Here is a 17,500-nt window from a genome sequence, read left to right as displayed (position 1 = left end):
AAATGTACGGACAGGTGCATTTGATGAATGGCTTCACAGTCGGGTATACAAGGGTTGTTGCATTCTGTATTAGTGGAAAACAACTGCTGCACGTCTCCAAAAGTTATTGCCGCTTCCTGTGGAGATGGTCCGTCAACTCGACAATGCTGTTATTCATGGAGTGGTGGCTTTACGAAATTACGGCATGAAACAGCGTGCTATTTCTCGGCAGTATGGCATCACTCACGGTCAGGTGTCAAAGATCCTGAAATGAAATGCTCAGAAGGGTGTCCCTACTCCAATACCGAGGCCAGGACGTCCTCGCAGAACCACAAGGAGGGATGATCGACAGCTGCACCGGTTAGTCCGCAATGGCCGTACCAAGTCAGCTAATCGGCTTAGGGCTGAGTGGCAGCAACTGACAAATGTGCCTGTATCCAGAAGGCTAGTCAATCAACGACTGGTTCAAGCAGGCTATCGTGCCAGGCGTCCCCTGAGAAAGCCATGCCTGACCAGACAACACCGCCAGCGCCGATTGCAGTGGGCCAGAGAGCACCGTCAATGGCAGCCAGGACACTGTAATCACGTGATCTTCAGTGACGAGTCTAGATTTCTGGTCTATCGTCAAGATGGTCGCGTCCGAGTGTGCAGACAAGTGCATGAAGCCGACAACAAAGATTGTATAGTGCCAAGAGTCCAAGCTGGAGGTGGTGGGGTGACCGTTTGGGCTGCTTTACATGCAGGGGGAAAAACTGACCTGGTTGTTCTGAATGGAAACCTGAACCAGTTCAAGCACAGGGCCATTCTGGAAGAAACATTGCTTCCATTTGCTCATGCAGCCTTTCGAGGAAACTTTGTCTTCCAAGATGACAATGCACGGCCTCATCGTGCTCGCATGATCCAACACTTTCTTGCTGACCGTGGTGTAGAGCATATGGAGTGGCCTGCCATGTCCCCGGATATGAATCCGATAGAGAACTTGTGGGCAGAATTAACGCGTCAAATCGACCACTTGGACCAGCAGCCGACCTCTGTGCATGAATTGCAGCAGGCTATTGTCACTGCATGGCAAGCAATTCCTGTCCAAACCTTGGCAAATCTCGTGAACAGCATGCTTCAACGTGTACGTGCTCTCCTGAATGCTCGTGGGGGTTACACGAAGTACTGAACTCTAATTTTACTGTCCGTAATCCCAGTCGTAATTTAACTTTTGTTTTTGTTAAAAAAATATTTTTGGCTAATGTGCAAAATAAAGAGATACTTCTGGAAAACGTACATAAGTTTAACACAGTACTGTCCATGAATTGAGTTCGATATCAGTTTACATCACTTTCAAGGATCAATTTATTTGTTTCGAAATGCCAAATGTGGTTTTTGTTTCTTTTAAAGGTCACATTAACAAAATCTAGAATAATTTCAACATAATTCCAATGAACTTTTGGTTCTAAGACATCTTGAAAAGTAAGTTCACCCCCACAAAAAAAAAATTCTATATTAAATGCCAAGTCTGTATATATATATACATATGTATGTGTGTATATATATATATATATATATATATATATATATATATATATATATATATATATACACATATATATATATATATATATACACATATATATATATATATATATATATATATACACATATATACATATATATATATATATATATATATATATATATATATATATATATATATATATACATACATATATTATATATATACATACACACACACGAGGGGCAGTCAATAAGTAACCTAAAATATTTTTCACAACTTGTTTATTGAATGTACGTGTGTAACAACTGTGTTATTTTTCAACGTAATCTCCATTGCGTTCAATGCATTTTTTCCAGCGCTTTACTAAGGCCTGGATTCCTCTAGAAAGAAAACATTTTGGCTGCTTGTGTAGCCATTCATGCACCGCCTCTTGGACCTATTCGTCGGATCGGAAAGTGGTTCCACCAAGCTCCTCTTTAAGTGGCCCAAAGATGTGGTAATCCGAAGGGGCGAGGTCTGGCAAGTAGGGTGGATGAGGAAGGCACTCAAAATGCAGGTCCTCAATTGTTGCAGCTGTAGCGCGGGCAACATGGGGCCGTGCATTGTCATGCTGCAGGAAAACACCTTAGTGAGTGGTCCACGACGTTTTGATCTGATTGCTTGTTTCAGATTATTTTTAAGGAGGTCGCAGTATGATGCACTGGTGACTGTGGTCCCTCTGAGCATGTAATGCTCCACAAGTGGACCTCGGCTATCCCAGAAGAGCGTCAGCATCACTTTTCTAGCGGTCGGCTGTGTGCGGAATTTTTTTGGCTTTGGTGAAGTTGAATGGCGCCACTCTTTGCTTGCCCTCTTCGTTTCTGGCTGAAAGTAGTGGACCCAGCTTTCATCCCGTCACTACGCACTGTAAGAAAGCGTCGCCTTCTGTTTCGTAACGTTGCAGAAGTTCTTCACATACGTCCACTCGCCGTTTTTTCAGTTCGGGTGCGAGTTGTCTCGGCACCCACATTGCAGACACTTTGCGGAACCCCAGCACGTTGTGAATGATATGGTGTGCTGAACCATGGCTAATGTTCAATTCAAAGACCACTTCATCCAGCGTAATGCGACGGTTTTCCCTTAGCACGCGCTCAACTCCTGCAACCATTTCTGGTGTGTCGGCTGTGTGAAGCCAGCCCGAGCGAGCAGTCACAGTCGCCACACTGGACACTCCACTTTTAAACACATCAGAGTTTCCCTGCTGCAGCTATAAACATGTGTCACCATATTGCATTTTCATTCTGTGATGGATTTCACTGGGATTCACACCCTAACTTCCCAAGAAACGGATGACAGAACGTTGCTCTTCCCTGGTGCATGCTTATAAGGGAGCCGCCATCTTGGAACTGCTCTACTGACGTCATATGCTCAATGTTGCCAGATCTAAAACAGGCAAATCATGACTCTTACCCATAGATATAACATATATCGTCTATAACTACACACATTACATTCTCGAATTTATATCGCCATTTCAAGGTTACTTGTTGACTGGCCCTTATATATATATATATAATGCAATATATATATATATATGGATCATGTTTGAAAACGTGGAAAACTTTTTCTCAAGGCTGCAAGGTGTTCTTTCAACTCTATGGTTCTCACTGTCCTTGTACCCATTCGTGTATCACCAGGTTCCCATTTACACCAATGAAGTGTCGATCAATCTTGGTGTGCCAAAATATAGGATATCCTTGACAAGACTTTGTCTGCAAGAGCAGATAGACTTTCCAAGAGACTCGGTTGTGTGTCGGAACTTTTTTTCCTGTATCGAACACGTCTTTGATTTGGTGGCGCGAAGCCGTCTCTCTGTCTGGCCGACCTTTCTGCAGCATTTGTGTGTATTCTTGAAACCAGTCTGTTTTGTCTTTGCGTAAGTTATAGATAGCAGGTTGCACCTGCATGCATTGTGCCCAAATTAAGTGAACGCATGCACAATCATACAGTGAAGGAAGCTGTCACAACAAACACATGGGGTAAAAAAAAAAGAAGAATTCCAAAGCCTTATGCTTTTCACATCAGACACATCTGAAGCACATCAAAAGCCTCAAAAAGTAGTGATGGTTGGAATGAAAAAGTGTGAATATAACTTTGCAACAGAATGACAAATGAAAAGGCTGACCGAATTATTAAAAGCAGGCAACGATGCTGCTGGATGATAGGTGTTGCAAAACATTCTTGAAGGCATATTTGAGGGCTTTCTTCACCTTTGACAATAAAAGCCGGTTTACAAGTGGTGGCTTAGCAAAGCCGCAACTTCATAGAAGAAAGTATTCGAATGGAGGAAACAACAAAGCATCAACCTTTCATTCGCTCGTTTAACAGAATTCAATGCGTCACTTTTGGACAAAGAGTGCCTCCAGTATGTAGCACCCCATACGTTCTCTCGTTTTGAAGAGCATGCATCATATAGAGTTGACACTTTTCTTCCTGTGGTGCAACAGATTGTTCAGCCTATAATGAAGGTGCTGATTGATGCGATTTTAATGAAGGCTGGAGGCAATCTGCCTTGAGAGAATCATTCAGGTTACCTGCCAGTGGGATTCGTTTTCTGTGCCTTCTTCTTTGGGCCGGAATTTTCACCAGGAACGCCGGAGCTTTGAGGCAAGTAAGTTGGGCCAGCAGGTTCAGAATCTTCATGCTGACCATGCCAGAAATGTGGGGGGCAGTGGGGGATCAAGAAGAGTTAGGGTGGTTAGTGTATGGGTTGTGATGGTTTTCGCTGTACCATTTATGCAAAATTCTTATTCATAGCATGGGCTGGCAGGATGGCCTATAAGTACATACACTCACTTCTAAGCTATCCAGCCTGAGTATGAATCTCGGCCCAGCTATAATCTGTCACCCGGGTTTTTCACAGACAGGGTGGTTCATCAATGTGTGTGCCGTCCCTCGGATGGACACCAAACGGGGTGTCCCATCTACCGGAAATAGGTGGTGGACGTTAAAGATTCCACAGAAATTCCAAATTACTGCCCTAACCTACAGAGGGCAATTCATCAGCGGCACTGCCGCACCCTCAGCCAATGATGGTACCCCGCAGCCTTGTGCTGCACATGAAAGAATGAGATCGATGAGACTTCTCCGTTGGAAGTCATTTTATGTTGGTCCCTCGAATCTCTCTGTCTGTCGATAATTCAAAAGTACATCGTTGTATGCAGTTGAATTTGTGTACAGATTTGCCTCACATCCAGTATGCTCCTTGCATGAGATGACTTTTGGCGATCAAGCATTCGCTTCCGATATGCTCAACTGTGGAACTCTATGTTTGGTTAGATTTACACAGCCCAGTCAAATCACAATATGATGTTCTGGTGTAAGGGGAGAACGGGCGGGATTTCTTTGGGAAGGAGTTAACACTGGAACCCAGAAATGTGATGGAGATCGAGGTTCAGGGAATACCAGGGATGGGCTGCAAAGTGAGCATGCTGTGTAACTTTTGTGTAAACTAACTAGTTTAAATTGAACGGTTGACTTCTATTGGTTACGGGACAGTAGAGAAATTTTTTGCTGTGTCAAATAGTGCATCCGAAGCCTGGTGTTGGCTTAGCAGTTGGGGTGCCGGCTTAGGATGCTAGGATCCTGGGTTCGAATCCTGATTGATCGCTGAATTATTGCCAGGGTGGTCGACTCAGCCTGTCATTCTTCCGAGGTCGTCAAATTGAGTACCAGTTCACTGGTAATTCCCTGTGTGTCACAAAAGGCGACGAACAGCATTGGTGGCAGGAAGGGCATCAGGCCATAAAACATTGCTTCAAAAAGGGGGACAACGGTTCCCCAAAAAGGGGACCACGGTGTCCAAAAAAGGGGACCACGGTGTCCAAAAAAGGGGACCATGGCGCACAAAAAATGGGACCACGGTTCCAAAAAAGGGGACCATGGTGCCCAAAAAAGGGGACCACAGTTCCCCAAAAAGGGGACCACGGTTCCCAAAAAAGGGGACCACGGTGCCCAAAAAAGGGGACCACAGTTCCCAAAAAAGGGGATCACGGTTCCCAAAAAAGGGGACCACGGTGCCCCAAAAAAGGGGATCACGGTGCCCAAAAAAGGGGACCACAGTTCCCAAAAAAGGGGATCACGGTGCCCAAAAAAGGGGACCACGGTTCCCAAAAAGGCCAACCCCTGCTCTGTGGGGAAAAATGGCCTCGAAATGTGGTTTCCATATAGTGTATCCTGATGGTATGACAACGATGGCTGGCAATCCCAAATGGGACGTACCATTAACAGCAAAGGTAAAGATTTTAAAATCACAAAAGGATAAAAGTTACCGAAGAAAACAACTATTTCAACCCTAATTCCAAGGAAATACAGCAGTAACGTGATGACTGCAGCAATCACATGTGTGCTCACTTGGTTGTGTAATGCAATTGGGGTATTAGGATTACCCTTTCGTTAGTGATCAAAACTGATTTATGCATCACAAGGCGTGCTCAACAGATGGGCCATAACAGTTCCCGCAGCTAAACAAATACAAATTAGGAACTAAGTGTAGAATATGTTTGTCTACATCCCTAATTAGGCTTCAGTCTGGCAGCCAATAAAGCATGCACGATGCACTACCAGCTTGGGCATTATTCACGAGCAAAGGGGCTGCCCGCTGCCCCACTTCTTGAGGCCATAATGAAGAGTCGCCCCGGCGGCTTTGCTTACCATCCATCAGATTGTGATTACACCCTGCTGCTTTATAAATCTGGCACAACCGGTGGGGGACGATGGAGAGCCACGATATCGCCACGGTTTTACGGCCGCTTTGGTCGCAGACTCAACTTTAGCACCTTCCCAACTCAGGCCGAGGCTGTGGAACTTGTCACTAATTGATTGCCGGACCCACACAAGGGGTTCGGTGGAGCAGGGGTCCCGGGATGGTCGGTCATTTTATTAGGAACAGCTGATGTGGGTAACAAACTCGCTGTATGCCCAAAGGGAAAAAGGTTCTGAAGTTGGGGGAGGCAACTTTGCAGACAAAGTCGATTGTTTAAAAAGAAAAGGTAATTGTTCTTTATGTTCCGTTCCACTGCCGTAACTGTCTAGTTTTGTGAGAGATTTTTCTGTTTGAGGTAAGCTGGGAAGCGATCGAAGCAACCTCAGGATCCTTTTCTGTCAAGGCCTTTGAAAAGCAAAACTACATTTACTCTTTCTTCAGCCAATTTATATCTAATTTAATTATTATGAGTCTTACTAGAATTCACCAAATGTCTGTCGGTGTTCCCAGGTACCGCAAAAACGGCTGAACCGATCGCAACGATATTTTGGGTGGGTAATCCTGGGACCCCTGGGAGTAAAATAGGCTATATTGTTTTTCCAATTTTTTTCCAAATTTTTTTCTTCCAATTTTGCAGTTTTTCCAAACACGATGGAATTATATTTACCGATATGAACAGTGATGTGGCTTTTATTGAAATTCTACAAATACTGTTTAGATTTTGATGATTTGCGTGTGATATGATTTAACGGATGTTTATATAAATCGTTTAAAATAAAAAGCCTTCAATTTCTGATATTTTGCCTTTTCATTTGGGCCTCCCAATTGAAGCCCCGCCCATAGGGCGGGTACCGTTGCTAGTAATAAATAAATGCACGCATACAATAAGCATGCACAAAAAACAAAGTAGTTCATAAAAAAATTACCGACCCAACTTCTCTTTCGGATGCGAGGAAGAGATTCTTCATCTTCAAATGCCTTGTCCGAGTCCTTCGTCTGGTACGTCCCTGTTGCTTCAGGTGTGCATTGTCTGAATCGAGTACAAACATTTGTTCAATTTAATGTTGCCACTTCCATTTATTATTGCCATTATTATATCGAGCACCTCAAAAGACAGCACCAACACATTTACTTCCCACAAACCTCACACAGAGCTCCTCATCGGCATTCATAAAGTTTCTGAAGACAATCTTCTCGCTGGAATACTTTATGAACGAAATAGGTTTCCCCAAAGTTTCCTCCAAATCCTGCGGCCTTTCACTTCATCAAGAATGCAGGCCCCGGTGGACAAAAGCCCAACACGAATAATCTCTCAACAATCAAGAGGGACAAGAAAAATCAATATTGTGGCGTTTGAACTGTTGGAAGAAGATGGATGCTTTTAGAGCCAAAGAATCCATCTCACAAAGACAACTTACTTTCCTCACAGCCAGCTTTACAACCCATTACATTGAACAAACACATACTCTCCTTGGCAATGACCTTCCCCTTCTGTATGTTGAAGAGCATATATTTACAGTGCTCTCTGGATTTAGTATGGACAGCGAGGCTGGTGTTGCACTAACAAGAGTGCATCCTGCTACGCAAACACCTGCCAGAAGCACCAAAGAGGACTCGTAAAGGTGAGGAATCTGCTCCGGTAAGAAAACGCAATGCCAGCTCTACCTTAACAAATGATAGGTGCCATTGAAGATGGGGGGAAGGGGAAAGGGATGGAGGATAGACAAAACAGTTGTATTTGGGGTGGGGTTGGGGAGAAGGGGAGCAAGGAAAGAAGCATTTTAGCCACACGCTTCACATTGCACATGACCCTTTCCCTGGGAGGATTCCAAAAATCTTGCTTGTGCAAGCCATCAATCTAACCCGAAGATCAAAGGATGGTGTGGACCTGACTTGGGACTCTGTGACACTTGCTTGGATAACAAACTAATTACAGGCAGGCCACAGGGGCTTGAGAAGCCCCCCTAACGAGCCATTATCTGCGGCCTTCACGCTCAACGGCCCCCAAGGCTCCATCGCTGCCTTGTGGGATACAATTAAGGAGTCCGAAGGTTGTCAGCAGCAAGCTGAACCTCATTCCCATACTAGCCCTGCTTCTCCCACGCACGTGAACAGAAATGCACGAGCGCATGCACAACACAACAGTAGAAGTAGGTATACATGCCAACCAATATTTTTGACCAGTGGAGAATGCTCAAAGAGGAGATTGTGGTGCCAGCTGGACATGAAGAGAACTCGAAACTATTCAATTACATCCCAGCCATTTATAAAATGATCAGCACCACCATCCCATATAAACCCACACACACATGGTCGACTCATCTACAAGTCAATCGTCTGTTTCTTTGACACACTAACAAACCAAGCTATCTCACCTGCCACCAAGGCCTTTCTGCCCTTGCTATTCCTACATGCTCAAACATGAGAAACTCTTTGGAAATGCTTTACCTCAAAAGAATATCGACAATTTGGCCCGTTTACTACAGAGGTAATAACTACAGGGGTTTGTAGATACAGGGACTAGCACAAGGGGCAAAAGACTTGGCCAGTCTGTCAGAGCCTCGCTGTGTCCCTCTGAGGCCAGGGGGGGTATCAGGCCCTTGTGAGTTCTACCAGCACTTTTTTTTACCCGACCCTTATCGCTTTTTTTACGGTGCACCACCTGGGTCCTTCCCATGGTTCACCACCAGCAACTCTGCTAGTTTCAGCTGCAGAAAATTCTTAGCACGGGCATGCACTCTAAATCAAAGACTACAACGGGCTGAATGGACGAAGAAGAATTTACCCCACTGTCCCTTAGCTAGGGGAACGGCTGAGGTCCCCCGAGGACCACGAGGAAATGGCCTCTGTGAACACGCCATCCAATCTGATCAAACTTTAACAAAGCCATCCATTACACATAGGTCCTGCTGCCGAGCGTTCTGACGAGGCTGACACGATTTTAAGTGAATACAATAATTGCATTGCCCCACGACTAGAAAACAGCATCAGGATCTATTTCTCAAGATTGGTAGTTAATTTTAGGGCACGTCAGGTTGCATTTGTCCGTGCGTCTTGAGCCGATTGTAGGTGGGTTCAAGGAGCATTTACTACACCGAAGTAAAAGCAGACATGGAACAAAACAAAAAGCATGCTTGAATCTCTGGGTGTTGTTACCTCTGCCACCAAAGGTGGACTGAGGTTATATTTTCACCCAGATGAGTCTGCCTGTCTGTCTGTGAGAGGGATATCTCAAAAAGTTGTGGATGGATCGGACCAAAACTTAGTGGACAGGATGGGTGTGTTAAAAACACAAACTGATTCGATTTTGGTGAAGATCCAGATGCGGCTATGAGGATTTCTTAATTTTAAGTGATTGTTCACAATTGGGAGATGGGGCCAAAAACGATGTATAGTACTATATTTCAAAAAGTTGTGGACGGATTATGACAAAAATTGGTCGACAGGATCGATGTGTTAAAAAGACAAATTAATTCGATATTGGTGAATATCCAGATCTGGATATGAGGATTTCTCAATTTAAGTGATTCTTCACTTTTGAGAGATGGGGCCAAAACGATATATAGTACGATATTTTAAAAAGTTGTGGACGGATTATGACAAAACTCGGTGGACATGTTTGGTGTGTTCAAAAAGACAAATTAATTAAATGTTGGTGAAGATCCAGATCCGGATACGAGGATTTCCTCATCTTAAGTAATTGTTCCCAATTGAGAAATGGGGCCAAAAACGATATACAGTATAGCACGATATTTCAAAAAGTTGTGGATGGATTATGACAAAACTTGGCGAAGTGGGATACAAAACGCTTAGCCTGACGGAGGTATACGCTATACCGAGTGCCGCTCTCCTTCATTACTGCAGTTGGTTTCAGCACTTGTAAGTTATATTATGCATCTCCATAACAAATAAGCTTGCAAATGTGATAGTGCCTATATGCTTAGCTTCGACAACAATGTCTAAATCCCTGAATTCGGTACTGCAATAGCTCGCTAGCTGCAACTAGCATCCATCACCAACAATATGTTAATGCACGAAGAAACCAGAGCAAAAAACAACAAAAAACAACATGCTTTGCCTTGCTTAAGGGCTTTGTTGAGATGTTTCAACCAAAGGGGAACACCAATTGCTGGGCACAAATTGAGGGCTGGAATTGCACACCGAGATGTCACCGAAAAACTTCACAGTAATTTGCAAGAATATCCATGCAGGATGAAAGACAGCCTAAGCTTGCATTTTAATGTGAAGAGGCTAAGCCCGTAATCCTTGACGCTGTGGTTATATCTGCCAGGCACTTTGGTCAAACCACTTCACAGAACCTCATCTAAGTGAATAAGTTTGTGCGAGTCACAAATTGTGCACATTATCTTTCTTAAGCCTTTTTTTCATCCTCAAACATGTTCAATGAGGAATGGAAAGTGGCAGCAGTGAGATTGTGTGCAACAATTATTAAACATTAAGTTGAATAAATCTTACAGACACGTACGAAATTAATATACCAAGTGTAAGAAACCAGGTAAGGACAGATCTCATTAATGAGACAGCAGAAATCAAAACAGCATAATTTGGATTGGCCTGTTGGTGTCATATAACCCATTGACTCCAAGATGCAGGGACACACAGGTTCAAATTCCATATACCACGTGTTTGATCATGCTCTCCAAATGTTCTTGCAATTCATGTGATAATATGTACGTGTTAAACATGTGATAAACATGTGAGCCTTGGCTCAATGTAGAAAAATAAAACAATACAAAACTGATCATGGAAAAAACTGCCAAGTTATGGCATCCAGCAAACGTATTGCCCTAAAGATTAACAAGTAAACGAAAAAACATGTTTTAGGGCTACACACTTTTATCTTATTTTTTTAAGTTGTAATTTTTTTTTTTCCTTTTTTAAAATTACATTTTGATGGATGAAAATGTACCAGAAAGGAGGACTGTGGACCAAATTTCAGCTCTCTTGGACGCATGGAACCTAGAAAACGAACGGCTCAAATATTTGAACAGGGACAAACAAACAAAGTTCAGATGAAGTTAAATAAAAGTGTGTAATACAAGTAAACGAAAAAATGTTTCAGGGCTACACACTTTTATTGAAAAAAAAGAAGTTTTAAACCCATTTTTTAAAATTAAATTTTTATGGATGAAAATGTACCAGAAAAGAGGACTGTGGACCAAATTTCAGCTCTCTTGGACACATGGAACCTAGAAAACGAACGGCTCAAATATTTGAACAGGGACAAACAAACAAAGTTCAGATGAAGTTAAATAAAAGTGTGTAATACAAGTAAACGAAAAAATGTTTTAGGGCTACACACTTTTATTTTAAAAAAGTTTTAAACCAATTTTTTATGTTATTTTTTAAATTAAATTTTGATAGATGAAAATGTACCAGAAAAGAGAACCGTGGGCCAAATTTCAGCTCTCTAGGACGTATGGAACCTAGAAAACGAACGGCTCAAATATTTGAACAGCGACAAATAAACAAAGTTCAGATGAAGTTAAATAAAAGTGTAAAAATAGGGACAAACTCGATAAAACATTAAAAATAAGGGCTTAGGTCCGATGGCACAAAGCTTCTGCCCTGCCTTGACCACGATACTCCTCCACTCCCCTCTCTCCTCGGCCAACGCTCTCCACTCTCCAACCACCCCACCTTACTGATATCCCTCCTCACACAATCCTCCATCTCAACCATGGTCTACCTCTTTTCCTCCTACTCCCTTAACCTATCCATCTCTTTGCCATTCTCTCTTCTGCCATCTGCCTAAGTGTCCAGCCTATCTCAGCCGGCATTTCACCAATCTCCCTGCCAAGCTTACTTGCACACCAATCTTCTCCCTTAATTCATCCTTATTCCTAGCGAAAAGCTCTTCACTCCTGCTAGTTGTTCCTTACCTAGTTGTTCTCATAGACCTGCAGCCTCTGTTGTTATCTCTCTGTCAGTGCCAACATCTCCTGCTTACTCTCTGCCACAACGGTCAGATTGTCCGCATACAATATCCTCTCCAGAATATATTTCATGTTTACCTTCCTGCTTACCAGCTACAACACCATGATAAACATGAGTGGGCTGAGAGGGATTTCCTGCCTCAAACGATGGTCACACTGACCTCCTCCGACATCCAAGGACAACCCAAACTCTTCCCTCCATTCCCTTGTACATCCCTTCCACCAACCTAACTTCTGCTTTGGGCACTCCCATTAATCTCAGTGTTGCCATCACCATCTTTCTCAGGACAGTGTCATAGGCCTTCTCCAGGTCCACAAATTCCAATGCTATTTCACCTTTCACCTCCAACCTCTTCTCCACCAGTTGTCTTGATATTCCCATCTGTCATCACCCCCTTACCCTTTCTACACTCCCTGATGCTCTTGGCCAATCTCCATCTCCACCCTCTTCTTTATCCTCTCATCCATAATCCTCTTCAGTACCTTCATGGCATGACGTTGGGCCATAATGCCTCTATTTCCCCAGATCTTGAACTTCGCCCATCCTCTTCCATATCTACACAATTAGTCCTGTCCACTGGAATCTAACCGTAACACACAAACATTCAACAGCCTCTTAATCCAAGTAATTCCAACTTCTTCTGCTACAATTAGCATCTCTGTACATACCTCATCAATGCCTGGTGCTGTTACCTTCTTCGTCTTCTTTCCTGCTGTCCGCACCTCGCTTCTGTGATCTCCACCAATTCCACTTTCCTCTCTACATAACACGAAACCCCCAGCTCACCATTCGTTCCTTCCTCCTTAACATATCCTTCCAATACCTTCAATACTGCCCCCCATGCCCCATGCCCATGCCATGCCATGCCCCATCTCTGTCACTAGCCTCCCGCCACCATCCTTAATCATCCCCCTCTCCGCCTCCATATCCTTACTATCCTCATCCCAGTCACGAGGCAATTTATAGATGATATTCTTCCCACCATCCTCTACAAACTTGTCACACACATTTGCGTCCCTATCTTTCCTCGTCTTATCTACAGCTCTCCTTGCTGCTTTTTTCTTTTTCCCATACAGGTGCAGCAACACTGCATCTGATTGTCCCTCTCCATCCTTGATCTTCTCTATCGTCTTCCAAAACGTCTTAATTTTACCAACTATCTTTGTTACTTCCTCCATGCCTGGTTTCTTAGACGATGCACCCTTTGCTGATGTTGTAATACACAAAACATCTGCAATTCCTCTAAACGTCGTCTTCCACTCCTCATCCAAACCTTCGGCTATTTCATTAAGTTTCTCATCCTCTTCTTGCACTCTAGGACAACATTGTCCCTGCACTCCCCTACCTTATCGTCTTGCAAGCCCTGCTTAACCTCACTCATTTTATTCATGCGTACAACAAACGCCACAGGCTTGTGTTGGGTGGTGACTTGTTATCCCACCACCGCCTTACAGTCCTTGACCTCCACAACTGTTGTTTCCTACTTACCAACAACAAACAACAACAGGCGTTTTAAGGCCATTTTCCCTGCTAGAGCGGGGGTTAGCCTTGTGTTTCCTACTTACCAAAAATCAAATTTCAATCAATGCTAGTATTGTTACAAATATAACAAGTTAGATATTGTTATTAAACAGAAAATGAGTAACCCAATCCCACTGACAGACATTAGAGAACACTGGACTTGATTTCAGACAGAATGCGGCTTTGGGGGAAGTGACATAACTTCCCGGTGCACTCTGGGTGACAGGAACACCATATTTTGATGTAAATGTTCTGTCTAAAGTCCTCTTCTAGACCTCTAATCTAGGTTCTGTCTAAAGTCCTCCTCTAATCTAGACAATACGTGACTTTCAAAATGACATAAATGCGAACGAGGCCTTTTGCTCATGTGCTGTGTGTGTTTACACTGACTCGGTTCTGCTCACAGGACACTTTTAACCTGCTGTTGCTAGCGCAAAATCTGGAATTCAAATCGTCTTTTAAACATAATCTTTCGAACATAAAGAGTGGCAATTTCAAAATGGTTAACCATAACTGCACTGTTCCTGAATGAAAATCAGACTCATGGAGCTAAAGGACAAACGAGAAATATCTGTGGTTCAGAGGTGTTGAGTTTGTACCATTTCCTGTCACTACAAACGAGCGGCGGCAGTGAATGTAGTAAACATAAACACAGACAGACAGACACTTTTCCTTTTACGAATAGATGGGAAAATCTTGTTTAATTTCTCTTGCAGCCCTGGAACCAAACAAAAATATAGATTTGAAACAGCACTCAGCCCATACAGCTTCCCACTCCTATGCCCGCCATCCCTTCCCAAACATGATTAACAGTTAATATCACCATTTTAAACGTACTCTGTGCACTGACAAGCCCCAAATATGACCTAGCAATTGGTGTTAAGAAGTACCAAACCAGATACGGTGTCTCCCTCTGGGATGTCTGCCTGAATGCTGGTAATGATGACGTTGGCTTTCCGATTGCAGACTCCATTAAATAAATCACCAAGCCTGTCATGTTCACACGAAGTATTCCCACAAGGTTCAACGTCCACTCACTGCCAGTGATGTTTGGGGAGGTCAGGTAGAACATGCCCGTGCACAGGCCTTGCACCGTCCCACATCATGGGCAGATTTTGCAGGAGGAGCTGCAAGATATAAACTTTTTGGAGGAGCTGAGAACATTCTCCAAATCTTTTGTTATGCGGCGGTACACCCCATTCTCTCAGGAATATTTACAAGTATTTTCAGCTTATTTTAGAAGCTTTGTGAACCATTTTAGGTAACGATCCATATCTGGTACGCATGATATACAGTACATTACCTGCTACGATGACTGTTGTTGGCCGGGGTTTCAGTGAAAGTGCGCCAAACATTCTGAGGCGGATTACGTCATTTCGAAAGTCACGCATTAAGGAGAAACCCACAATCCCCCACCACATAACTGAAATTGTGCTGATTTGCCCATTGTAGCCGATAATGTGCTTGGTATTCCATCTAAAAGTAAACTGAGGTTTTCTAAAGTCTGTTCTCAATGTGATATATGAGGAGGTAGAAGCTCGGAAGGACAAAAACAAATGCTTCCAGTGCTCAGACGTTCTCCAAAGCATCACGAATTGAACTTGTGTGAGAAATTATTGGCAGAGGCCAATGCCTGACCTTGCCCTCAGTGATAGGTGTTAGATTCCTTCCAGCATGCAGTATGCATTTACTACCTCTTTCACAGAATGCTTCAGCAATATCTGGAGGATTCTCTCACTGCAAGGGATGGCCATAAAACCTACTAAGGGCAACATAGAAAGATTAAACCAAGTTTGGACTGATATTGAAAAGCAAATCAAGCCAAACGCCTTGGACAGGAAGACCATGATCATGTATTTGCAAAACAAGCAATCTGATCTGGCGGAAGGATGGAATGCATACACACTGGACTATGCAAACCTGATGGAAGAATCCAGTTGATCAAACCAGTCGGAGATGTCCTCTTGGTTGTGAGACATCAACAGCAAATCCTCTCGATCAAAGGTTAGCTAAAACACAAAAATAACCAGTTAAGTGACACTTTCTCCAAAAATGTTCGATAATAATAGCTCAGACAGCTCATTTTCCCATGGTGCATCACATTATTGATAATTCCAGGTAGTTTAAGAACCCTCTCCAAAGGACTATTTCAATTCATATTCTGTGATTTTACCGAGATATGATCAGTTTTATGTCGCATGCAATATTGCCCTTAAAACTACAAGACGAGACGGATTTCTGAGAAATGTGAATGTTAGGGGCATTTTTGGGTAAAAGTTGGGAACCTCACATTTTAACATAATTATGGTATGCTGAATTCGATTAACCCGGTTCCCAAGCCAAATTTTGAGTTTTTGACCTTCGAATTAGCATAAACAAAATGGCCACCAAATTTCCATTTTTGGGCAATTTCTTTGAACAAGCATTTATACATCATGTATATGCATGCAGCTCTTTTACTTTAACTTTACAACTTTTACCCCAAAATGCACCTATAAGTTTTTACATGGCCTTTTTAATAAACATATCTGGTCTATAAGGAACTTCCGCTGTGCTCTCCTGAGATTGATAAAATTCCCACAGTCAGGACCGCCATCCAGAGGCAGACGGAGCATTTATGGGGATTTCTGAAGTTTGATTACAGATTTGAACTGCAAACTACAGGATTAACTTTTCCTTGACATCCTGCTGATATCTATCTATAATTCCAGTAATCTCTGTCTGTCTGTCTGTACGTCTGTACGTTTGTCTGTGACCGCTGTTTCTCGACAACCACGGGTCCGATATACTTTTCACTTGCCAGGTATATTGCTGGGGACCCGAGGATGTGCCTTTTCAAGGTTTCATATTAATCGGACAATTACTTACCGAGCTATGTCCAAAAAACGATTCAACCAATCAGAGAGCAGCGAACGATCGCGTGTGCCGAACGTGGAGGACACACTCTGCCTCGGATGGCACATTTGACAGCGTATTCATTTATTTCACGTTTGCAAACTATGTTGGCGTTAAACTATGTTTTAAAACTAATAAAACCGAATTTGCGATTCATTCGCTTTCCTGCGCGTTTGTGCACGCGATGGCGATTTCTTTACCAAACTCCGGAAGCCGTTCGCTTTGGACCAAACCATTGCATGTAAATAGAGGGGGGGGATTGTCACCGTACTCGCAAGCCGTTCGCTTTGGACCAAACCATTTCATGTAAATAGAGGGGGGGGGATATAATTTTAGATATAGATATAGTACGGGCAATGCCCTAGTCTATCTATAATTCCAGTAATCTCTGTACGTTTGTACGTCTGTTTGTCTGTGACCGCTGTTTCTCGACAACCACGGGTCCGATATACTTTTAACTTGCCAGGTATATTGCTGGGGACCCGAGGATGTGCCTTTTCAAGGTTTCATATTAATCGGACAATTACTTACCGAGCTATGTCCAAAAAACGATTCAACCAATCAGAGAGCAGCGAACGATCGCGTGTGCCGAACGTGGAGGACACACTCTGCCTCGGATGGCACATTTGAGAGCGTATTCATTTATTTCACGTTTGCAAACTATGTTGGCGTTAAACTATGTTTTAAAACTAATAAAACCGAATTTGCGATTCATTCGCTTTCCTGCGCGTTTGTGCACGCGATGGCGATTTCTTTACCAAACTCCGGAAGCCGTTCGCTTTGGACCAAACCATTGCATGTAAATAGAGGGGGGGGATTATCACCGTACTCGCAAGCCGTTCGCTTTGGACCAAACCATTTCATGTAAATAGAGGGGGGGGATATAATTTTAGATA

General features: G+C 43.2%; 1 protein-coding gene across 2 annotated transcripts in view; it reads right to left on the bottom strand.

Moving 5' to 3' along the window:
• ARHGEF39 (Rho guanine nucleotide exchange factor 39) overlaps positions 1-17,500 on the bottom strand; it is a 363,866-nt gene that overhangs the window by 33,875 nt on the left and 312,491 nt on the right. For both annotated transcript variants that reach the window (XR_013621789.1, XM_078769812.1), the window contains exons 9-11: positions 15,630-15,718; positions 7,161-7,260; positions 4,060-4,169 (exon numbers count right to left, since the gene is read on the bottom strand). Coding sequence is in view for 1 of the 2 variants with exons in the window: in XM_078769812.1 (XP_078625938.1) it covers positions 4,060-4,169; positions 7,161-7,260; positions 15,630-15,718 (299 nt within the window). In the remaining variant the exon portion in view is untranslated. The remainder of the gene's footprint in view (positions 1-4,059; positions 4,170-7,160; positions 7,261-15,629; positions 15,719-17,500) is intronic.

The sequence above is a fragment of the Myxine glutinosa genome, chromosome 1 (genome assembly GCF_964187855.1).
Source record: "Myxine glutinosa chromosome 1, kmMyxGlut1.1, whole genome shotgun sequence".
Taxonomy (NCBI): Eukaryota; Metazoa; Chordata; class Myxini; order Myxiniformes; family Myxinidae; genus Myxine; species Myxine glutinosa.
Note: the sequence above shows the minus strand (reverse complement) of the source record. Positions and strands in the feature narration are given on the sequence as shown.